This window comes from Homalodisca vitripennis, chromosome 1, assembly GCF_021130785.1.
Source record: "Homalodisca vitripennis isolate AUS2020 chromosome 1, UT_GWSS_2.1, whole genome shotgun sequence".
NCBI lineage: Eukaryota > Metazoa > Arthropoda > Insecta > Hemiptera > Cicadellidae > Homalodisca > Homalodisca vitripennis.
In genome coordinates, this window is record NC_060207.1 from 97,759,829 (window position 1) to 97,785,704 (window position 25,876).

Sequence of the window (25,876 nt, forward strand, 5' to 3'; positions counted from 1 at the left end):
AGAACCCACCTGAAAGGTCAATCTCATGTTTAGACGAAAATCTATACTCGATTTATAATTGGAAACCCCGTAGAAAATTAATTTACCAAAATAATTAATAATAACCCAAATTAATGATTGTGTACATAATTACAACCCTTTCTTACAAGGTATAAAAACTGTAAAGTTAAAGGGAACAATTAACAATACTAACAAATCTGTAAAAAAGAATTGAACTTCAACTGGATTACGTAATAAATATACAATTATTCAATTAATACATCCCACTAGTTTATTTTAGTGCTAGTAGTCCAAAACAACCTACAGAGTACTAAACATTCATCAAGATGTGAAAGACTGCAGGCTTGTTTGGTTACAAAAATGAAACATATTTTTATAAAAATAATTTAAAATAAAATACAGCAAACTGAACCTACTAAGGCGTATGTTTTCTTTGGTGACACATGTCGCCGAGCTTGCTGCATCATGCGGTGCTTGGGGCTAGTCGTTTACACGGAGCGGGCTGCAACAGTCCGCACACAGCTCTACATGTGTTTAGATACATTTTATTATTTCAAAACTTGCCATGTTTTCTAATCATTATTATTTTTATAACAGTAATGAAAAGTAACATCTTTGTCATAAATGAGGTTAAAATTCGTCTTTTACTGTTACTTTATATTGTTCCTTTCTCTAATACAGTTTGTTTGAAAAGTTTTGAAACGCTGTAGTGTTTTTTGAACCATGCAAGGATTTTACTAAAGGACGGCACACTACCAAACAACATGACAGCAATTTGAAAATTTATTGTAATTGAAAATACTTCCATAATTAATTAGAACTGTACGTTGTTTTGTATTTTGTTAATTGTTATTATAAGTAGTCGTAGTATAAATAGAACGTTTTCCACTATTGATAGTTCATTTCTCCCACACACCTCTATTTCAGATTGTATCAGCTTTTTTAGAATGCGGTTTACTACATTTAACTCTTTAAGGTATGAATCGACCCATGCTTACATTTAATATAACTATGATAACCCTCATGGACGGTCCCGCCAATGTTGGTATGTGATAGCTGTTGCATACAAAGTAATTGAGATAACCAAATAACACTGTATAAAGTTTATAGATTTTATCTGCAACGGTTTAAAATATTAAAGCGTTTCCAGACTTTTAAAATGCACTATATATTGTTAATTGTGATACAGAGAAACGTTTCCAATAATAAAATGTTGGATCCTGACACTATGTCGTGTTAATCAACTGTATAATACAGGTTTCGTTCATAATACAGTGCGATTTGGATAAGACGTAGCTCAAGGGGCCAATTAAATGTTTAAATTATCAATAATGTTTTGGATTAAAACACTTGAATTATCTAAGTTCTATTGTATACATTTATTTTTGTTATATTATGACCTCTCGGTTTGCACAAGGCCTAGTCGAGTATTGTAAAGACATTTTATATAGATTAGAAATTATATATTCCACTATTTTACCAAACTAAATTTTTAAGTTATTCCAAAATTGAAACCCTTTTATTCATACTCTTGCATTGACCCTTGCATAAGGCGATTTTTTTAGACTCACCACATGCCCTTCTCTGGCTAGTAACCCAGACCGGCAGAACTGTACAAATTACGTGTCTAAAAACCCCGAGCACACATTTTATAAAAGTCCGTCCGATCTTAAGTTAAACACCTAGATCCCAGATCATGTCGCAAGTGTAGCTAGTAATGAAGTTTCATTTAATTTTTAAAGTATTTACGGTACCATTACATCAATTCGTAGGTAATCCATAAACAGTGATACAAGAAAGGGTCTCGTATACAATAGAGCCCTTATATTGTCAGCTGATACATCATGGCCATCCGTGTGGTACATGGCAATTTCTACCACAGTCAGTACTAACAGCTGAAACAGCTGGAAATCGAAGTTTGTTTTTCGCACCTATTCCAACAAGCCTTGTTGTGCTAACAAGGTAAGCAACTGTGAATCTCGTTGATTAATGTATTGGATCAAGTTAAATGAATTGCACTCTTGGATTGGCCTTGTATAATGGCATAACAGGCATGTATAAGCACACAAACTAGTTGTTCTTGAAATCGAAAGAGGAATTTTCTCCAAGAAAGAAATCGATCGTCAGAGGCGCTAGTTTCAGTGGACGTTGAAATGGATGGGTGTCGATAGAGTTAAACTTATGAAATTATGAAATTTTCTCAGATCATAATTTGATTACTATGACACAGAATAAATCAACCGTAAGACATTTAAACAAAATAAGCGAACTTCACACCTCGTGTTGCGTAACAGGCATCGCTGAAGTTGCAAAATTTTAAGTCTACAGAAATGTTAGGTGGACAGATAGACAGACAATCACATACAAAAGAAGTTTTCACATCCGTGTCAGACAAAAGAAAAATTGTGTCAAGTCTATTGAGTGATTCAAAATCCCATGGTTGATCATGACCAACATAGAATTCATTCTTGTCTAGATAGAAATTAAGTTTCATGCAAAATTAAAGTTTACACATCTTTTTTGAGATTTCTTGTCAGACTAAGTATTGACGTATTTTCAGTTGGGTTTCACACCATTGATCTGCACACTACGTCACGAAGTGACGGAGTCAATGACGTTGCGATTGTTGAATAAATAAATTAGGGATGCGTTATTCTTAACGTAAAAGGGATAAGTTGTAATCTTTTTATATGAGTTTGTTTGTTTAATCTAAATCTTGGACTTCATTTAATTTTACGTATTTTTATATTGATTTCTTAACTCCTTATAAACTACTGCATGCGCAATTATATAATTTAAACATGTTTGAAATGTCCTAATTGATGTGTTCTTGAAGTTTATCTTATAGGTTAATCAATGATAAAAACGTACCAGTTTCATTATATTGAGCCAGAGTGTATCGGGCGTGGTAAGAGTGGATGAGAGAATTGGCGCAGATGATTGCTCAATAATCGGCTTAGTGCCGCTCTTGCGTAATGACGGGGGGGTCTGACGTTCGAACGCGTGGGGAGGGACGGTACATATTCTAGATGTGAGATAAGATATCATGATCACTAGGGATACTACGGCACGCTCCACACACACATATGGGTTAGGCTTAATCTATCAAGTTTTGACTACGGTACGAGCCCATTATTTATAGATTGGTTTTGAAAAATGTGCGTCAAATACAATGATTTTTAATAGCAATTAAGTTTCAAGAACGCCAGGATTATAAATGTTGTGAATACAAAACTTAACCTTTATGTCCTTGCTGGAATAGTACAAGTACTATATGAGTATTTTATTAGTACCCTGTTTTTTTGTTTTTAGTTGTATTATCAATTATACTCTTAGCTATTTTTATCTCCTTACACTTATTAGTTCTTAATTTTTTTAAAGTGAAACACTATTCTACGGTATAACTATCTTTTAGATATGCACCGACAAGCAATAAAAATTACTTAAACGTGGTAAACATACTTACACATACTTACAACATACTTACATACATACAACATACTTACACTACTCTAAACATTAGTTTACGAATTAAAAAAATGAAAAACCCAGTTTGACAGTGTTGAAATTTTGATAGAAACATTAGGGAACAAAGAACACCCAGGACTCACTTATCTCACGGGTTACAAACATCTGTTCTACTCAAAAATGTGTTATGGACGATTAGGATACGAGCCTTGAGTATGATGCCGTGGCGTAATACATGTGATTATATTAGTTGTACTAATAAAACTCACCTATAAGGCGTCAAAACAATGATCAGATGCAAAACATGGCACTTGGACACCTGAAAAAAAAACAGTTGTTTATATAACTATTCAAGGAAAAGTATTTAAGAATTAATAATATCACAACATTTTGCGTTTAGCTTGATTCAAGAGAGGAGGCACAAGAAAATGAGAGGCTTATGAGAGAGTAGACCAGAATTGCTGAGATCGCCACTTCAGACCTTCTAATTTTTATTTTTCCAAATGTCTTCACTTATATACATTGAAATGTATCTTGAGGATCGTAACATAATTCTAATGACCAATGGTATAGAAAACAGGTTCTTAATCAAGCGTTGGAATGTGGTAGATAGACATTTTACTGGGGGCGCAAAGCTTCACCCCTTTTCCAATACAAACCGATCTAAGGTATACGTCGAATTGATCTTTTGAAAGAACCTAGTATTCAAAAAAGATACAAACAAAAGTAAAAACTATTAAATTTGTTGAATAACAATTATGTTTTATTTGCCATCAAATAGTTAACACCCGGAAATGTTCTAAAACATAATCTTTAATCTATTTCATCATTTAGATTGTACTATTTTCCCAGTATTCTGCAAACATGCTTATAAGGCATGGAATAACAAAATATTCTTGTAACTTGTATATGAAGCACCCCTTTAGTTAATTAAACACTATTGCTGGGAAATTAACTCTTTACTTGGCAGTATGCTAAGATTGTGTAACGCAAATGAGTATAAACATAATCAGGATGAAGTAACTATACAAAGGTTACAGCGTTCTTTGAAGTTTACCATGCGATATTTAGTTAACTGATAGTCAATAGGTTTTGTTAAAACTACTGACTCAGATGTTGTATAGACACCTCATTTGATAATAAATTCAAAAAAAAATTAATACTTGTGCCCACATTATTCTAAAACCACGAGCAAGTCATTTGCAGACTTTATAACTTAAGACTGTAACATTTTACTGAAGTAGACTGCTTCATTATTACAGTAATATTACAGTTTATTAAAATTAACAAGTAGTCAAAACAAGGATGACCTTTTCTTAGTCACATATTTCCATCACCAATCAAAAATGCTGTCAGCTGGCAACCAAAAGTAAACCTGCCAATCAGAAGAGAGAAGATTTACCTTGTCGTGTACAGTCTATAGTTGACAAAGATAAACATGTCAGTGATTATTTCAAAGAACACATTGCAACTGTCTACGCTGCTTCAATTTAAGGCAGAGTCAGAGTAGCTTGAGCTTTATTAGCACCATGAAGACCATTCTGTCTGTAAGTACTTACTGTATTATATACTGGATGTCCCCACTCCATAATTTTGAACGGTTGAGAATTTTATGAAATTCTTTTGGTGATAAATAGTAACATTACATCAGGACGTTTGTTATTTATTTTAAAATTCTCCACTTTCCTTCAAAATAAAATGAAATAATAAAATAGTGCATGGTTTGAGGCAACTAAACCATTTTAAGAAGGATTACCTATTTAGTTAACGATTTGAATTAATATACAAAATAAACTACAGTAGTAAAACTAGGAGCAAAAATAACACTTAAAATCGACACAAAATAAAATCTTTACAAACCTTCCTTTCCCGAGAGAATGAACAATTTTTGGACCCAATGATAAAAATTTAGTTTTCTTTGTGTTATTAGCTTTGTGTCGTCTTAAATCCAGTTTTAAGGGAAGGTGGGACCCATTTTAAAATTTAGTGGCGATGGAATTTTTGGGACTTTGGCACCAGTTGAAACCATTTAATTTGGTACGGATCTGTAAGCTCTACATAGTGAATATCAGGAATCTGCGAGAAAACTCTAGAGGCATATTTTTCTTAAAACACTATTATACCCCAGTATTATTGTGTCCTTAATGTTTATTAATTGCCATGGACTATTGTGTACTCCTGTTGCAGACACCCTTTACAGCACATGACACGTAACATGTAGCACATCTAATTATATATTGTTACACATCCCTCTGGGGACAGTGGACCATGTACTATTGTGTACTCCTGTTGCAGACACCCTTTACAGCACATGACACGTAACATGTAGCACATCTAATTATATATTGTTACACATCCCTCTGGGGACAGTGGACCATGTACTATTGTGTACTCCTGTTGCAGACACCCTTTACAGCACATGACACGTAACATGTAGCACATCTAATTATATATTGTTACACATCCCTCTGGGGACAGTGGACCATGTACTATTGTGTACTCCTGTTGCAGACACCCTTTACAGCACATGACACGTAACATGTAGCACATCTAATTATATATTGTTACACATCCCTCTGGGGACAGTGGACCATGTACTATTGTGTACTCCTGTTGCAGACACCCTTTACAGCACATGACACGTAACATGTAGCACATCTAATTATATATTGTTACACATCCCTCTGGGGACAGTGGACCATGTACTATTGTGTACTCCTGTTGCAGACACCCTTTACAGCACATGACACGTAACATGTAGCACATCTAATTATATATTGTTACACATCCCTCTGGGGACAGTGGACCACGTACTATTGTGTACTCCTGTTGCAGACACCCTTTACAGCACATGACACGTAACATGTAGCACATCTAATTAGATATTGTCACACATCCCTCTGGGGACAGTGGACCATGTAGTTCAGCGATCCTGCACGGACTTCCGGCAACATAACGCATTATATGTGACAATATAAAAGCGGTTTTCGAGGGCTGTTTAAAATTGACCACATTTTTATCTTAACAATTACAATATTTTAGAATTAGGCTTAATGGTCTTGCTGTCAATACGTTGATAATAGTTTTTGCTTTGTAGCCACGCAGAATTGTTCTCTTAATAGTAGTAAAGTTTAGTAGCTGTTCTGGCCGGCCGGGAGGAGTCGTGGAGACCCGCGATGTGTCTTCTAGTAAACTCGAACTATGGGATCCTTATTTACTTGACCTAATCTGTAATTTTTTAATCTAAATGGAGGGTTTTAACTTTGGATGCCTCGAACTTCAGAGGGTTCCATGTAATTTGAAACTACTAACAAACAAAAATAGTTTCCACCCGTAAATAAGACGTTCGGCGAGTTGGTCCAAATGCACCCTGTATGCACAAGGTGAAACAGACTACCGTACAGTATATGTAGTGATCACACATAATGAACAACATTTTTTTCTCCTTCTCCTAATTTGACCTTAATTAAGTTAAAACATTTTTTATTTAACTTTCAATAGCGTCATTAAAGGGGAAAATTTTAGGTGTGATTTTTGCAGTGTTTAAATATAATTATAATTTATGTAGTATATCAAGTTAAAAACTTCATTACAATGAACATTGTAACGTAATAATACGTATTTAAAGGTTTTTTTTAAGTTATTTCAAATTAAGTAAAGTGCTTTTGGTTCTGGGTTAGTATAGCCTGTCACTCGAGGGACTGAACAAATTTTATTTATGTCTGTCTGTTTGTCCGCCGTCTCTACAATGAATTGACTTTATACTTGGAATTTAGCATGAAGCTTTATTTCTATATAGACAATGCTATATATAGAAATCGATAGAGAGTCGATGCATGCACTATAGAGTCGATGATAGTGCATGTCACTGCATGGAATTTGGATGTGCGTTAGAACATTTTACATTGGTCTTATTAGTAACTACGATGGCAACGAGAAAATCTTAGAATAATTAAATTTATAAATAAACCAAGCGCAACCATAAAACATATTAATATGTGATATAGTAACCACATGAAGCCTAAATATCCATTAGAAATATTACATGTGTAGACTTTAACATTTGTGTGAAACTTCATTTCGATATAAGCAAGATCGAGTTCAATGATGGTGCATGTCTTTTTAAGAGACCTTTTGAGCGCTAGTGGAGTCGATCACTTAGGAGATTATGTGAAGAAAAAATTCAGGTAGAAGCCTTAAGTTTTGTATGAAACTTTATTTCTTCACAAACAATAGCGAGGTCGATATCCCTTCATGACATAAGGCCATAATACCACCAAGAATACATCAATGGCCTCCAAATAGAGGGAGGTTCAGGTGGGTAGCAGTCCCCCTGACATGGTTACAGAGAAACTGTTAGTTCGTTTTAGTGGTAATCTGTTTAAGCATATTTCGGACGATTGATTAAATTAATCGATTTTAAATTAAGGGTGAATTTTAAATTGATGATAATCGTTTTCAGCTTTAAAACCCCCAAAATACCCAATGACTTTTAATTAAAGTAAGAAATATAGTTTTAGTAAGAAGGGACTTGAGCGAGTTTCGTATTTTTTTAGTTAATTTTACTAAATATTACTACGCATTTTTTATCGAGCTTGTCTTGATTACCGGTAACATAATGGAAAACAAACAAGATAAATGGAAACAGGAGAGCATGGGAATGGGTGGAGGTGCATTGAGAACTATAATGCTGCGCCGTAAAATTATCCAACTCGCACACACAACTCCAGTAGTTGTTGGTGATCTTGGTCCAACTAATGAAGGTCATATGGCTGTCTTGATAACACATCGTGATAAAGGATCGGAATTTGATGAGATAAAAATCCATAAAGAATGTATTCCGATATAGTTATGACTAATTCTAATATATGCACTATGAATCTAATTCCGCGTTAGGAGTCGTGCACGATTAAACTGCGGTTTCATTTTCATTGAAGTCTGTTTAGGCTTATTTCTAAATTAAGTCTCATTTAATTTGTATTTTCAAAATCTAAACCTGAATACGAATTTAAGTGTAAACAGACTGTAACTTCAATACTTTACTTCATAGATAGATCCATTCTTGGTAACTAATTAACTGTTACTAATTATTGTGTTTTGCACGCGGTCTCTAAAATGTTTTACGGTAAACCTATTCTTGTTCTTCAATATCAACTAATCTACTACATGCAAACGTATACTCCCAAGAACTATGATCCTCGGAGGTTCCATAGACCTTTTACAACTACATACACGCCTACAACCTACCTTATCCTGATTAATACAGTCATTTATACGAACTGAAGCAGTTTTATGAAATATCTTACCTCTATTTTGCAAGTACATAAGCACTTGAATCGGCTAGGGTTTACAATCTTTCCGGCCTACTATAGAGTTGGTTATCTAAAACTTTTAAACAGCTGGATTTTTTTAAACATTGCGCTGTTCAGATCATATCGAGATGAATGTTAATTCTACAGGGTACTGGATTAAAATGGATTAATAATTTTGTTTAAATATGGGGCATTAAATTTGAACACAGATCCTAATGCGTGTGAATTATTACCTTTGCGTTTTCACCCTTGTTTTATAATAACCCTTTTATGTATTGTTTTCAGTAATACTTAATATTTCAGATCCTTTCGGCCCTTTTTGCCCTTCAAGCCTGCGTGGCTATGGTTTTGTCCAAAGAAGGCGACGATGGTATGGAAACTCCTCTGATGTCTCCCCCCATTGCACATGATCAGTTTGAATTCGAAGATTTCAGTGATAACGATGCTAATGAAGTAACTCAAACAGAGGAAGAAATGTCGAACGATGAGACCAGTGCTGGCAACGATTTTGGAAGTGATCAAACGATGATGACCTGCAATTTTTTATTCTGAATTCGTGTTTTAAATAATAAAAATTTAATAAAGATATTTTTCAAAATTTACTATGACATTACTTTTCATTAATATAAACAAAAAGTACATTATATTTTTAATAATTTTCATGTTAAAATGTGGATGTTCAAAACGAATTCAGTGATTATACTGCAGTATTTTTAAAGTGATTTAGAAACACTTAAAAGTGATATTAAATATTTTCTAATCAGTACATGTTATTTATGTGAATTAAAAATGTAATTTATTTAATAATTTTTACAACAATATACTAATTTCAATATGTAATATTCGGGATGAAGTTTGGAATACTCTCCATCTTATTTAATTGTATTTAATTTTGTTGTAATTGACAGTATAATATAATACAAATTTCAATTAGTCTAATAAAAGTCAATGTATTTACAATCTGTCGTTTGAAGATTTAGGAAGGGGCCAACTATGTATACAATATTTTAAATGGGATGATTACAAGTAACAGTCAAGCCCAATCTCGTCTGCCTCTATCTTTGGAAATACAGAAAGAAAGCCAAACCATCAAATTAGAGTGGATCAATAATGGTTATGTAGAGTCAAGCAGAGTCAACTTGCCCATGGCCACTACATTTTTGAACTGTATTAGTTGTACATCATACCAACAATAACAATAGAATTTGGATAGTTCTATAACCAATAATTCGATTGATGGATAGTTTATAACTGAAAGTTAATCGATCAATTGATAGATTTATCAGAATCGTAAATGACATTACACATTTTCAGCCTACATTAACAAAGAGTTTAAGCACTCTTCTATTTTAAAGATCAACTTATGAAGGTTTTCAAATAAAAGATCTTTTCACCTGTTTAACTTCATCATTTAATACTAGCCACGAGTACTGTAAATTTAAATACGTGGAGGATAATAGTCAAAAGGAACCAAGACTCCGTGAATTTAGCATGAAGTAGACCGCCAAGTAGATTAATTAGGACAATGAGGACTTCATGTTAAATTTGAACAAGCTTAAGTTTTAAGATAATCTAGATAGATCACTTCTTTGATAGGTTCTCGTATTTGTTATAAACTATTTTAATGAGGAAATTTTCATTATTGATCACCTCTATAATAAAAGAAATACAATTTACTGTAAACGTATGAAGAGTCTGCAATGCAACAATACGTAAAGAGTTTATTTTAAATATAAACTTTCTTTACTTTATAGAAAGACAATATTTTGATCTAATAAAGAAACCTTTTGAATGCTTCAAAGGAGATTATCTTAATACGCCCTCTTGACTTTAAAACTTACAAAAGGAAGTTAAATCATACAAATTAGTGCATACTAATGGCATACAAGTAGGATATTTTGTTGTTGCTCGCCGAAAAGAAACCTCAATGAATTGTATATTGCAGGTACTGTTGGCGCTTGGCTGTGTAGCAGCCTCTCTGGCTTATGCGGTACCAAGGGACGAGGACCCTCAGGAGGAGAAGGTTGTAGCCCACGTCCACGAGCACACTCACTGCAGCTCACATGACTCGCAGGAGGGCCCCGTGGATGGGTACAACCCAGACGCCCCTAATCATCAGGTGTACGAAGTGTCACCCTCCCAGAAACTGGCAGCCGAGTTGGCAGGCAATGATAAGGACGAATCCGAGTGCGACAGCGATTCTGATGAATCTAAAAAGGACTCTGATTCTGATGAAAGTAACGAAACCAAAGGTTTGAAAAAATCGTCAAAGGCTGAAAAGGATAGCTCTAGCAGCGAAGATAGCTGCTCTGATTCGGATGAAGACAGTGACGAAAAAAATCTTCAATACGAATTTGTTTTTAGAAAAGATAAGTCTAAGGCTAAACAAAAAGTAGAAAATATTAACGATGGAATCAAAATTCCCGAGGAACAATTCGAAGCGTGTGAGAGCCAAGACGTAACTTCTGCTAACCTAGCCGAAACCGAAACCAAAGCTGAAACTTCCGAATCCCAAGCCGAGGCTTGCACTGATCAACAATCCGAAACTTCTGAAGACTAGTTGAAAAGTGAGAATTGGTATTATAAGATAACTCATGAACACTTCTGGTTAAGACACTACCTAGTACAATATTAAAAACTTAAATGTAGCAGCTTTAATTTTCAATTTTAATACAACTGTACTTATCTAACACATGAAATATAATTATTTTAAAAGGATCTAAAATATTACTGTACAATGATTACACCTCTTGATAGTTATATAAGGTATATAAAAATAAAATACTCAGGTTTGTATAAATTTTATTTATTTCGTTCCTTACCACAGGCAACAAATATTTAAGAGTTTATACCATAAAAGTATTAGTTGTATTATATTCTACTGGGCAAAAATATTGGAGTTCGTATAGCAAACACCGAATATTAATAATACATTTTTTGTGCTTAACAGCAAATATCTTGTGCCTACCAATGGTGTTTATTTAAAACTGTAAATATCTCTTTTAACAATTTTCTCCTCTCAAAATGTCCTCAATTCCACCTTCTACAATGTGACAACCTTTAATGTTTGCCACCTGATCTCTTGTTTGCTGAATGACGTCATGTTCAACTTTGATGTCATCAACCCCTTTCTCGGAAGCAAGCCCAACTGCAAATACTGAAAGAGCTACTATTACCTGAAACACAAGATTTTTTTAGGTTCACAACGACTTTGTTCTAGCTGTAACAGTATAATTTATAAGTGGGGTTTAGTAAATTTTATTAATTGGTAATGGTCATACAAATTATAACTTATACTTACAAAAACATAAATTGATGTGTTAACTGACTACTCCAAGTATAATCATCGTAGTAATTGTGGAGCAAAGTTTACACTTCTCAATATCAATACACACAGGTAATGTTCACCATATTTGATGTTATTACGGTATTGTGGGCCACTTGTCAAAAATTTAGTAAGATAAACAATATAATTAATTACTGTACACTTTCAAACTAATTATAAGTTCATATTAGCGTATGTCATAAATTGAATAGTTTACCGAATAATTATCTGTATGGGTGATTACATAAAACTCGTAACTTGTAACTGCCAATTTTATATTTATGTTTACTTTCTTGTATTTACGGCATTTTTATCAAAATTATGCCACACAGTACGAATTTTAATTAACTCCATTTTGAAACTATTGAAAATTTTAAAAAAATTATTCTTAGTTTTATGTTAATAAGATGAAAATTTATGTTTACTCAACGCGTTTATGACATCAAAAGAACATATTTAAATAGATGAGAAAGGTGTTTAGGCAAATTTAAACGTGTCTCCTAATCAGCAAAAACTACAATTTTAAATAAACTGCAATTCCTTTGTCAACGAAAATATATTACTAAAGCTGATTCCAACTATTTTACTAGTATAATAATGTACACAGTAATATATCTGAAGAATAATGACGCTGACAACTCTGCTAATAAAGTAAAAATGTGTATTTGTTTTTATTTTAAATATAAAAATAATGCAACAATCATTAGAGTTAATAAATTTATTCTATTAATTGGAGTAAAATCTTATTTCTTCCACACCACATTTACCTGAAATGGAAATTGTTTGCTTTAGACGGTTATTTGGCATAAGCCAATTACAATAATTAGTGCAAATTGTTATTTTTTACTCTTATATTTGATATTTTTCAATGTGAATACATCTAGTGTACATTTAGGGAATATGTAAAAAACCCAATAGATAAATCTTGATTTTATATTAATTTTAGATATATAAAATAAATATTATAGCTACAAAACCTTTAGCTTACAACGGAATTGGCACATTTGTGTAGAAACATTATTTTATTATCATTGGACCAACATTTTCGCTGAGTAATGTTGAATCAGTATTAATTAAATTTTACAGAAACTGTTAGTTCTTAAATAGATTTCTAATCAACCTAGTAATTAAAACGGAAAGAAATATTCATATCCGAACATTGAATTTCACGTGAGATTCAATAAAAACTGTTTAATGTTGTCTAATGAGCTCATCAGTAATATCATTCTTTTTATATTATTTAAAGTTTTCTTAAGAATAATCTGACTTGTCAGGACAGATTCATGAGTGTCCAAAATACTGAAATGTACGTTTTAAACCCTAAATGTTATCTCTTTTCGTAAAAATACCACAACTTTCGTATATTATTCATTAAATTGACTATAAGTTTGTTATCAGCCAACAGCACTTCGGTAGAGATATGAAATTTCGAAATTCGTTAAAACACTTTTGAAATTTCTCCTTTACAAACTGTTTATTAATCACCTAACTAGGATAATTAACCACACTTTAATATTATAAAAACCGTTATGGAAGTTGAAGCTTTACGTCAACACATGATATTTTTCGATAAAAACATCATTTTATTTCTACTTCTTGTCAAGCTAGGCCTTAAATTTTACACAGAATCATCGCAAAACCTAAATTTAAGTCTTTTATTTTATTTAAGGCTTATAAAAATTTACGAGCTTAGAATTTGGTGCTAGAGTACTTTGCAAGACATTCCCTAAGTGAACAAGAAAGCTCTAAAGGCGATGATTGTTGTGGTTTCTAAGAAAGCGATGAAGATAAAGGCTAAAGTTGACAGTAATGTGATGAAATTACGTAGAATTAGATTTTTTTATCCTCTTATATAAAATCCTGTCTGGAACTTTGATCTTACTTTTCTCTATCAAAATGTGTGCAACCTCTGGTATTTATCGATATCGATAAATAAGTGAGCTATTAGACCGTATTTATTATAATTAATATCTCTTAATATTAAGACAATAATTATATACAGTATTAAGCAATTTTGTATCAAATTACTGATGCTTCAGTAAGGAAACGGATTTGACAGGGTGGAGCTGAGAAGATATATGATTAAATAGACATATGCTCTAGTAGTAGTTGAAGATCTACTATCAAACGTGGCTCACAATTTGTTGTATGTTTGATAGTACATGTCGTCGCGTTGTTGATGTCATTGTCGCGGATTTTCGAACATAGCCTTATAGGTGGTAACTACGGCCCCCTGCATAGCCTGCCACCCAATACCTGGGTAACCCTTTAAAAATGCCATTCCAATTTCTCCTGAAATAAGCGATAGCCAACGAAAATATTTCCATTTTTTTAACCACTTTTGAATCATTAAAGTGGTCCAATCTTTGTTCAGTTAGAATATATATGGACTTTTTACAATTTTTTAAAGATAACTTTTCAAAAAAATAAATCAAAGCTGTTTGAATATTCTACGTGGAATTTTGGGCATGTAATGTATAAGTTGAGGACATTTTATAATCAGAACCCAAAGAAAACTGTTGAATATTAGTTTTGTACAGATGTGCATGAAAGATGATAGGAGCGAATGGCATATTTTTGTTTATAAAATAGATTAATTTCCTTAGGTAATATTTTATTTTTAAAACATGACATTCCTTATGTTTTGATCTACATAAAATTGTTATAAATTGTTAAAAATATGTAATTTTGAAGCTATGACTCATATACCTAATGCAAGACAGTGTCATGTATTTGTAATGACAATGATTTAAGGAAATTTTCGTTTGTGAAGAGATAAAACTTTAAGAAATTACATGTTTTTAATAATTTTGTTTTATATACAAGTAAATACTCATGACATAATTATATTGACCTGTAGCACTATATAACATGAAACGCATGAAAAAAGTTATGAATTTTTCACAGAAAACACAGTCAGACGAAAGGAATAAACATTTTTACCTTACGTACGCCTTAAAACACTCAAAACGCATTCTAAGGCAGGGTTCACACTGAAGAAACCTGTTTCAGGAAACCGTTTTCATGAAATTGGTTTCAAGAAAACCATTTAATTTAAATATGCACACAGCAGAAACGGGTTTCCATCAGTTTCATGATGGATTCGGATGATGATGATGATGTGGTTATTTTATGTTGGTGGCTAAAGAAAAAGAAAAGAAGAAAGTATTGGGTTCACCCGTTGATCAGGGATCGTCAACACAGTACTTACGTTGTAGCTCGTCACTTGTGCAGTGATCCTGTCAAATGTAAGGATTTTTTTAGAATGTCGAAGCCACTTTTTGATCGTTTGGTGGAATTAGTTAGTCCTTTAATAACGAGGAAAGACACCAACTGGAGGTTAGCTTTGAGTGTTGAGGAAAAAATTAACAATTACAGTGAGCTGCAATTACCCAAGAGCTGCTTTGACAGATGAACAAAGAATTTGCAATTTACGGTTGACTTTAGGTCGCAAGACAGTAGAGTGTGCTTTTGGAATGCTAAGGTCAAAGTTCCGTATATTTGATGGCCCTATTGGTTGTTCTGAGAAAGTGGTCAAGCCTATAGTTGCAAGTGCGTGTATTTTGCACAATTACATCCGGAAATTAGAAGGTGTTGCATATAAACCTTCTTTGCCAAAATTTAAGGGCAGTGATGAAAATGTATGTCATCGTATTGTTGACAAAAATTTGAAAACAGCAAAGGATATCAGGAATTATCTTGAAACTTATTCCTTGATTCCAGGGATAACAATTCCGCCACAATGGGAGTTGACACATGAAAACAGGGATTAGGTGCAGGCCATATTGTTGTTGTATTGAAGTATGTACAAAGGCATGAGATGTGTCATTAAAAACGTTACATAATTTTAATGAATATAAGTATCAATGGTATTTGGTACCGAAAATCGAAAAAAATAAGTATCAACACTATAGTATTACTTTTATACTGTGGAAAGCACTTTTAATACTTTATTTAAGTCATACATGGTAGTAAAATCACTTGAAACATGAAACTAAAGCCATTATGAAATCTGTTTTTTGGGTTGCATGTAAACCAGTTTCAAGAAATCGATGAAACTACTGTTTCATGAAACGCAGTGTGCACAGCCCTGCGTTAATCTAACCTATCTGTTGCAAGCAACTAAAGTTTCTCGTTTCATGAAACCGATTTCCTGAAACAGGTTTCTTCAGTGTGCATCCTGCCTAAGTGTTAGTACGTCATATCTAACCTGCCTTAGATTCGATTTACTTAAAGTACAACCCCATTCCCTTATTTTCCCGCAGAAATTTGCCAATAACATAACCTGTTATTGTGGTTTCCTTATAATATTCTAGTTTGGCTTGGATTTTAAGACTACTTTGATTCATATGATGCTGTGTGTATTTCTTATTTAATGTAATACATGTACTCGTATATTATTAAATTTATTTTTTCATGCCAAATTAATTAATACAAATGTCAGTTAAAGACACACTGTTACATTTTGACAATACATTGCAGTTTTGAAACATATCTCAACCTATAAAGTGACCAGAGCAGTTTGAAAAGTATAATAAATATTACTTACCCAGAGAAGTTTCATTTTCTGTATAATATAGTGTACTGTGTAAAGGAAGTTAACTTTTACCTCCTTAGCGTCTCTATCTTTAGTGCAATCCCTCACACTAAAGTTGCTGTTCCAAATTAATGTAGAGTGACGGACATAAATTGTGCAAACTCGTAATTCGTTACAGCTGCGGTTCGTATATTTACGATCGACTTGTTTGTCGAGAGATTACATCAACAAACAGTGTCACTGTTTAACAGAGTAATTATGAGTTGTTTTTAATTGATTGCTGAGATAATTATTACTTATGATACGTTATATCCATTTGATTGAATTATCATTAAATGTTACGCATTTAACTTGATCACTGCGGTGAGGAGAGTTGATGTATCCTACAAATAAATAGGATAACGATCAGAACAATAAAATATTCGTCAGAATAATGAAATGAAAAATGAAAGTCTGGGTAATAAAAAGTATAGAAGTTCAAAGTATGAAATTAAAGATAAAATGTAGATTGGTTTGCCAGATGGCTCCAAAGTAGGGTTTGGTGTTTCCTTCTCACTCCAAATAATACCACAAGGGAAGATTTGGAAACTGCTTTACTACGAGTACATTTTAGGCGTAGACCTAAAAAAAATTCTCTTCTGTTGAGAATTTAACACTGGTAAGCATCTTGGTTCATGGTTCAAAAATTGAACCAACACTACAAATCCCGGCCAACACTTTACAAAAACCTCTCTAGATGTCTCGATAGTCACAATGTAGATCCTCTTATTACTAGCAGAGACCTAAAGGTAGTCATTGTAACTATCAGGCCTTCAGTAATGAAACATCTGCCCAAGATGGCGTTTTTAATGAATTGTGGGAGTCTATGCCGATGTACATAAATTACTGAATATTGTCATATCGGTTTGTCAGACACTAGGAACAAAGACTGTAAAACTCTTCGGACTCATATAGATGTTGTAGATGACATTATCTCATGGCATGGAGTAGTGTTAAAGATACAGAGATGGGACCTCAGTACTAAATCTGAAGAGTCTACTAAGCAGCATCTGGGATTTAAGTGGCAATGTTTTCCTAACGTCTCTCCCTTTCAGTCAAATTCTAAAACCAGGTCTCATTCCGAAATCGTTATCAACAAAATATCTTCCAGAGTAAAATATATTTTAATTTGTAGAGAATAATAAGATCTTTTGCATGCAATTTTTTTTTAATGCTCAATTATTTTTAATGTTTTAAATATAAAATAAAAATTTAGAGAAATAAGATTGTGGATGAGTTAAGCGAAGCACTTGCTTATCAGCTGACATAACACCGCCACCTAGACACACAGCTGCATCCATAGAAACACTAAACATGCAGAATCTAAGCGACGACGACTGTTGGCAGTGATTAATGTCAAGCCCGAGAATACGTGTTAGACACCAGCCAGACAAGAAGGAAGGATCCTGAGAATGATAAGGATGTATTTTCTTGTGAGTGAGTAATTAGAATTGTTATCTTCATCTGGATTTCAATCCCACGAATCAATTTTGATTGTATATCACATTTTAAACTTGTTTTATGGCAAATTTGAAGTAATAATGTTGTAAAATAAAAACTTTATTTTCTTATATAGAGTGTTTTTTATAGAAAGTAAGAAATAATAAATTCAAACAGTGTTAAGAAAAAATATTGGTATTTGTTTTTATTTGAATATAGAGTGTGGATTCAAGCGTACGTAACTAGCATAGTGTGTTATCTAAAATCGATGTGGTCTTTATATATATATATATATATATATATATATATATATATATGTATATTAGAGACTTGCTAAATATGTCGATAGTAAATATACTAGTATTTTATTGCTTTTCTCCGTTAAAACCATAACTAAAGAAATAAGGGACAATCTATTATTAGGGAATATTTTTATACACAGTCTAACCCATTAGTTGTCTGATAATTATATTATTTTATATCAATAACTACAATTTATTCAACATTTATTATTGCAATTTTTCATTCCCCAGAGGCCTGTTTGATCACGTATTTAAAGTTCCCACCGAATTCCTGTGACTGGTTCGAAATTTACAATTCGTAATGTCCAGAATACTCAAGTTTTCAATAGTTTTCTTATGAGTAAAGTTATTCCGACTAAAGTATTTCCATTTTTAACGCGCCTACTGCGGTATACATATTAAAAACGAAAGACCAGCTTTAGAGTTGGTAATCAACATTATCCAGTACGGACCAGCAATAACAATGTTCAATATGAGTAGACTTTAACTGTTTACAGTTTAGTGGATGGTTTCTGAAAATTTATTTTCAGAAAATGTAACTTTCTTTGGTTTAGCGTAACGAAACGTTTTGCCAGTTTCTTCAATACTCCATTGTATCATTTTACTTTTTATGGAAAGAAATTAACAGTTACTAATACCAACTAGTCTCTTAAGACTTGGCAATACAAATAGACATTTTTACATCTGACATACATCAAGGTTAATACCAAAGATAAAACAAGGTTTTATCCAGTCTCTTATTTTTGTCTGTCGACGGCTGTGTAATCTTCTACGTAACATCCTTTCTTACAACAGATTCTAGTCCTGATGGCGTGTGCTGGAGCGTCCCCGGTGTACGACCCTCCCCTGCCACTGCCCCCTGCAGACGAGGAGGCCCGGGTGGTGAGGGCCGAGACCCATCCTGAGGAAGACACGGTTATGATTATAGAGCGAGAACTGGAGGCTCAGCTAGGACTTCCTCACCGAGCGCAGATACCGGTGTCCCTTGGGAGGTTCAAGTTCGACGAGAAAGCAAAGGTCATTTCAGTGACAAACAGTCACCCACCACCATTCTCGGGCTATCCTGGAGCCCCTGGTGTAAGATACGTGTATGTATCTTCAGCACAGAATTATACATGAAATAACCACTGCAAAATGATTGTTTTATTGAGCTGTTTTATATTCCCAATAGAGCAGGCAAGGTGTGCAGACCTTTCATTATTGGCGATTTTAATATTATTACATATTAAAAGTCAAAAAATGTGTAATATTCGTAAATCATCCCACAGAGTTTATAAAATAATATTTACAATTATTTGGATAAAACACATATTATCTAATTCAAGAAATCGATTTTCTAAGAAATTACAATAAGCATCAACAATTTCTTATTTAAAATGACGCGACGGTAACTACTTATTCACCTCCAATACTTGTATGTTTACAGCCATGAAGAAGCCCAGAATAATACCATAGCTTCCATGGAGATTTATTGTTTTCCAACAATAGTTACTAAATAAACAATATTTAATTACAATATTAGTTTCTTTTGACAATTCATGATAGTTTCAATTCCAAGAATGTGCGTTAATATGCATAGAGTCAATTACATTGTACTAAATACAAACTCTTGTTTCTCTTTCCATTTTACATTAAGTAACTGAATACAAATCTGCCTTGTATATGCAAATACTCATATATTTGTGTAATTTATTAATTATTAACCTGCTGTGATATATTTTTTATTGTTATTACGTCGTCAATTTCAAAGTGAAAAAGAATAACAATATAGTTGGGAATTGACAATATGAATTGACGTGTATTGATTAGTATACTGAGCACAATTATGTACTAATCATCACCGAATATGAACTAAGCAGTAGATTTTAAATAAGCCTTCAATTTATTGAGTGCCTAGTTACAAAAATTACTTTCATACAGATACAATGAAGTTTGTACACGCCTGTAAATAATTTTGGAACTTAATAAATGCTTGTTAGAAAGTGCCGGTTTAGTAATATTTAAATATATAGAAATTACTTAAGTCTTAAAAAGTTCCAATATCAAGACGTGAAGAACTTGCAGTAAAAGAAAACAAAAATCTCAAATTTCAGGGCCTCGTCTTAATATTGTACTGCATCATTTGCGTAACAACTACAGAAACCTTAAGAACAATTAAACAAGATGTTTCATAGGCTTTTACGATCATAAGTGCTAAAAACGAACTACTTCGATTTCCTGCCACACCATATTCGTACAAAGTCGGAAGATATTTCGTAGATTAGGATAGCTTTTAATGGCCTTCTCTTATCTCAGGAATGCTATTGATCTAGCATCTACGCTACATATTCAGGGCTTTGTTATAACTCTTCCATTGAGAAATATGATGAAGTCATAGGTAAGCAATACGATTGGAAATTTACTTCAAGCCAGCCTGAGTTTTTGTGTATTATTATTCTATTCTATATGATCGAACACCCTCTTCTATTCAGACACATAATATGTCGAAGATTTATGACAGATCCAAACCAAGATATCCTTGCTAACAGGTCGAAAGTATACTCGGTCAACAGCGTTGCTTCGACTTCTTATAATAAAAATATAAATTCTTTATCAACCAAACTAAACCTTAATAACATCATAAAAAGAAAACATACACATCAGACATTTCAAATATGTTTAATTATAAGTAATTTTTAATTTTACAATTTTCAGATTATAAACAATTGTATGAAATGTATTTGTTGTTTTTAACCCATTTTCGCTTTCGCCTTTCCATATCCTCCACCACTGCCATACCCTCCTCCGCTACCGCTACCATATCCTCCTCCAATTCCTGCTTTTCCACCTCCGGATCCACCACCACCTCCACCACCTGCGCCACCACCTCCTCCTTTTCCACCATATCCACCACCACTGCTTCCTTTTCCACCTCCTTTTCCACCACCATATCCACCACCACCTCCGTATCCACTTCCTTCTCCTTTTCCACCTACACTATATCCTGCACTTCCTTTGCCACCACCTTTTCCACCACCGTATCCACCACCTCCGCCTCCTCCACTGCCACCTCCTTCTCCTTTTCCTCCTGATTCACCACCTCCGTATCCACCACTGCTTCCTTTTCCACCTCCTTTTCCACCTCCATATCCTCCACCACCTCCTTCACCTTTTCCTCCTGAGCCACCAGCTCCGTATCCACCACTGCTTCCTTTGCCACCTCCTTTTCCACCACCATATCCACCACCTCCTCCTACTCCGCTTCCACCTCCTTCACCTTTTCCTCCTGAGCCACCAGCTCCATATCCACCACTGCTTCCTTTGCCACCTCCTTTTCCACCGCCATATCCTCCACCTCCTCCTCCTCCACTGCCACCTCCTTCTCCTTTTCCTCCTGATTCACCACCTCCGTATCCACCACTGCTTCCTTTTCCACCTCCTTTTCCACCACCATACCCTCCACCACCTCCTTCACCTTTTCCTCCTGAGCCACCAGCTCCGTATCCACCACTGCTTCCTTTGCCACCTCCTTTTCCACCGCCATATCCACCACCACCTCCTTCACCTGAGCCACCAGCTCCGTATCCACCACTGCTTCCTTTGCCACCTCCTTTTCCACCGCCATATCCTCCTCCTCCTCCGCTTCCACCTCCTTCACCTTTTCCTCCTGAGCCGCCACCCCCGTACCCTCCACTTCCTCCTTTACCACCTCCTTTTCCTCCACCACTACCACCTCCATATCCTCCACCTTCTCCTTTGCCACTACCACCTCCTTCACCGCCTTCGTCGTCTCCTTTTTCTATGCCACCACCTCCGTATCCTCCACCAGAACCTCCACCTCCGCCTCCTCCATAACCACCTCCTCCTGATTTTCCTCCCCCACTTCCATATCCCCCACCGCTTCCACTTCCATAACCCCCACCATATCCTCCAAATCCACCTTTTCCACTGCCGCCACCTCCTCCACCACCACTACCACCACCATGTCCACCACCGCCTCCACTGCCGTCATCATCGTCACCTTCTCCATATCCACTGCTACTGCCATATCCGCTGCCGCCGTAGCCTCCAGTTTTTTTAGCTCCAACTGAAGTCTTCGCATACCCAGCATCAGCTATGACCAGGAATGTCACCACTAGGGTGGCCAGTAGAATCTGAAAATATTTAAAAATGCTAAGTGTATTTTAAGGAATATAATCGAAGAAGTTTAAATGTTGTCTCTGACTGTAGCATATATTAAGTGTGCTTTAGTGCAATGTTTAGGTATACTTTTTAATTTTATGAGTTTGGTTACTTTCAACCTGTCGAGGATATTGTGTTCTAACTTTACTTTGCTTCCCATACCAGAGGTACCAAGTATTTCCATCATCCACATATCAGTTTTGAACTTTTAAAGTTAACTTTGATACCTCTATTAATTAGGTATTAAGAATAAATTAAAGAAATAAATTCTGTTCACCTGAAGTCTTTCGTGGCAAACACTAAATTTAATTAAGGACCTCTTTTTGAAGATTCCGATCACTTCCAAGTGGCAAAGGTTTTTAAATCAATCTCATATAATCTGTTCCCATTAAATATCATTGTTGTTCAAGTATAAATTAAATTGTTGATATAGTATTTTTTTGCCTAACTATCGAATATAAGTGATGAATGAGCTTATCTAGGCTTATTTGTCATGCTCTAATCCGATCTCTGTGAAACCAGGATCAAAAGGTTTACTGTGCAGAAGTATAAATAAAACCTTGTGTTATTTCGTTCTTTATTCGTTAGCCAATTGTATAATAAAGCCTGTTTACCAAACACGGATTTGGCATATTTTATTGTATAGTGTTTCATACTATTTAAAAACTGTTTTTACAAAATTGTACTAACTAAAGCGTTAGTGTCGCTTTCTTTTCCAACGAAACTCGAAAAGCAACACGACAGATGTCACCGTCAGTAATTCTTTATACATTATATCCATACATTATTAAATATATGAAGTATTTATTCAGTATCTTAACATTACTACCATTTTTTATGTGTACCAATACAATACAAGTTACTCTTAGTTTAACTAGTTTTAAATTTTGGTGATTATCCTCCTGAACTATTACGTTTGCCACTTTAAATACAGATAGGGTCATGTGACATATTTTTATTGTTTTCATGTTCAGTATTCAATGGTGCAAACCGCTGTTCAGTATCAATCTGTTAAACCACCTAATTATTAGACAAATAAAATTTTTAAATGTGTAATCTTTATTTTTCAGAATAAAATTACATGCCCCGTTTAATATTTAACAATGTATTAGTATTTTTTAAACATCACACGAAATTAAAACTATCTAAATTATCTAGTTTAATCGTTATATGCAGGCTTAAAAAATCAATAGGTGATCGAGATTAAACACATGGGAAATCAAATTTCATCTATACAATATAATATTTCATGCATAAAGACAACAGTATTACGTAATGAACGTTTTTATTTACAATAATTTAGATCTAGCGTCTATAATAGAGAGTAACAAAAAAATAAAAGACTACGAAGAACTTTGCCGATATGGTTATAGTAGTACAGCTAAAGAGCGACTTTTCCGATTCGTTCTTAGTCACCAATTTGAGTTTTCAAGTAACTAATTATTTTGTTCTACATGTTTTAATGTAATGGGTATGCAACGTTTTAATGATTTATATTGCTACTGATGTGACCCTTGAATTCATCAATACTGTAGAATGTGCTTGGTGCTAAGAAAGATTTCTTTTACAAATTAGTAAAGAATATATATGACTTTATCGTATATTTTGAAATTTGTTGGGTTACATAAAAGAAACGCTTTAAAAGCTACTAATAGGATCATTTTTACAAAATCTAAACAATATACTAATACATATAAATATACATATAGTGTTAAAATAAATATAGATATGATTTAATTCTTACCTGTGGTATTGGTCCCATCTTGAACCAATTTAGCCCTGAAGGTCTGCCCCGGCCTTATATACGCGTCAGCGATGTTTGTCGACAATGTTCTGTATTTACCAAATGACAGGGTGCACCTCTAACGAACCAACTGCCAATCAATGCCATTGTCAAATCAATGCATTGTTGTTACAATTAGGCATCTGCTAGGAAGTCGGTTACACTAATTAAAAGTTAGGAAGTCACTTTAGCACCTGAGTATTTCACACTCGTCTGGTACCACTGCAAACAAAAGGCCCACGGAAACGAAAAGAAGGGAGCGTGATTTACAATTTTATATTTTTTTGGAAAACGTTTGTAGTTTATTTCATAACTTATTCCAGAATCCAGATATCCAGTATAAAATTCGCCTCACCATTATAATCGTTTTATTAAAGTATTTATATTGAAGACAATTTTGTAAGTATCACTAATAAACAAATTTATAGCAGTGTAGGCTATATACAGCACATAACGTAGCTATGGTGGGAAGTTTTGTTTCAATACGAATGTTGAGTTCAGTTCCATTTCACCTTCTGCTCATTCAGCGTCTGAGATTTGACGGTATCACAAACTGGACATGGACTCCTATAAACTGGGGTCAACATCCATCTGAAGAGATCCTCAGAGAGGTATATGTAGGATATCCTAAACAATTACTTCATCAAAATTAACCTAAAGAATTTGGAGTAAATATACATACATATAAGGAATTCCACATAATGTTTGGTTTTCTATCTGTTTGTCTATGTTTGTTTTACTGTGATATTTAGTAGTTCTAAAAATGTTAAAATTAAAGTCTAAATTGGCATTATTATTTACATGAATTCAATCTAAATCACTTATAAAACTGAAAGACCCTAATTTCAAAATGGTAAATGGTTGCTAATTAGAAAATGTTAACAGAACCAATGTAAGAACAAAATATTGTTAGGATTGTTATAAAACTTGTACTCTATTCACTATTCTCAAACCATAAATAAAGGAGACAATACAGTTTTACTGTTTAGCTAAACGTAATTCCTGAGTAAATTCCATTACAAATAGCAATAAGATTAATATTCAGATAATCAAACAAGATATGGTCTTAACTTATTTGACGATTCTTGTATATGGTGGCCTAACAAATTGTCTGACGAATTTGAGGTATTTGAGGAGCAGCTTGTAAGTTTTGATAGTGGGTACAGTTACTTTTTTCTTATTTATTGTTTCACTCCGTGCATCAAAACATTTACTATGGTATTTATGAAAAATTGGAATCTTCATAAACCTTAAATTTCTTATTTGTCGTTCATTTTGGAGTGGAAATGACAATGAAAAAAAACGCGAATATATATAAAGTCAAAACTAGGCTTAGTACTTAAAAACATTTTCTATTTTTTACAATTTTTATTGAGAACTCTGTACGTTAGAATATTTGTTTAACAGGTTAAGCATTTTAGCACTTTGTTCGTTAAAAAAAGAAGAATGATGTCGGAAATACGAAATATTTCAGTCTAAAGTGGGATATAAAACTGGATGTCAGGTGTA

The 25,876-nt window shown here is 33.8% G+C and overlaps 3 protein-coding genes across 7 annotated transcripts; 2 read left to right on the forward strand and 1 right to left on the reverse strand.

Moving 5' to 3' along the window:
- The first annotated feature begins 4,939 nt into the window (after positions 1 to 4,939).
- On the forward strand, positions 4,940 to 11,496 carry LOC124367367 (uncharacterized G-patch domain protein DDB_G0278987-like). The gene is made up of 2 exons (XM_046824133.1): positions 4,940 to 5,015; positions 10,726 to 11,496. Exons 1-2 carry the CDS (start codon positions 4,998 to 5,000, stop codon positions 11,338 to 11,340), a joined length of 633 nt encoding a protein of 210 aa, XP_046680089.1. The 5' UTR covers positions 4,940 to 4,997; the 3' UTR covers positions 11,341 to 11,496.
- Positions 11,497 to 17,999: 6,503 nt separating this feature from the next.
- LOC124353366 lies at positions 18,000 to 19,558 on the forward strand. Its single transcript, XM_046803209.1, has 2 exons — positions 18,000 to 18,114; positions 19,219 to 19,558. Exons 1-2 carry the CDS (start codon positions 18,094 to 18,096, stop codon positions 19,540 to 19,542), a joined length of 345 nt encoding a protein of 114 aa, XP_046659165.1. The 5' UTR covers positions 18,000 to 18,093; the 3' UTR covers positions 19,543 to 19,558.
- Positions 19,559 to 21,065: 1,507 nt separating this feature from the next.
- LOC124367383 (glycine-rich cell wall structural protein 1.8-like) lies at positions 21,066 to 24,409 on the reverse strand. Of its 5 annotated transcripts, XM_046824189.1 has the most exons (4): positions 24,329 to 24,409; positions 21,428 to 22,556; positions 21,320 to 21,337; positions 21,066 to 21,265 (listed from the first exon to the last, which is right to left on the reverse strand). In XM_046824189.1, exons 1-4 carry the CDS (start codon positions 24,344 to 24,346, stop codon positions 21,153 to 21,155), a joined length of 1,278 nt encoding a protein of 425 aa, XP_046680145.1. In that variant the 5' UTR covers positions 24,347 to 24,409; the 3' UTR covers positions 21,066 to 21,152. The 5 variants fall into 5 exon arrangements, with proteins under 5 accessions (XP_046680145.1, XP_046680128.1, XP_046680137.1 ...); XM_046824172.1 differs by having other exon boundaries at positions 21,066 to 21,544; positions 21,635 to 22,556; XM_046824181.1 differs by having other exon boundaries at positions 21,066 to 21,337.
- Between the last annotated feature and the right edge of the window lie 1,467 nt (positions 24,410 to 25,876).

What these genes read in the sequence shown, in the direction of transcription:
- LOC124353366 (XM_046803209.1), top strand. Translation starts at nt 18,094, where the DNA reads ATGATAAGGATGTATTTTCTT. An exon ending in TGATAAGGATGTATTTTCTT is followed by an intron (nt 18,115 to 19,218) that starts GTGAGTGAGTAA and finishes TTCTTACAACAG; the next exon opens with ATTCTAGTCCTGATGGCGTG.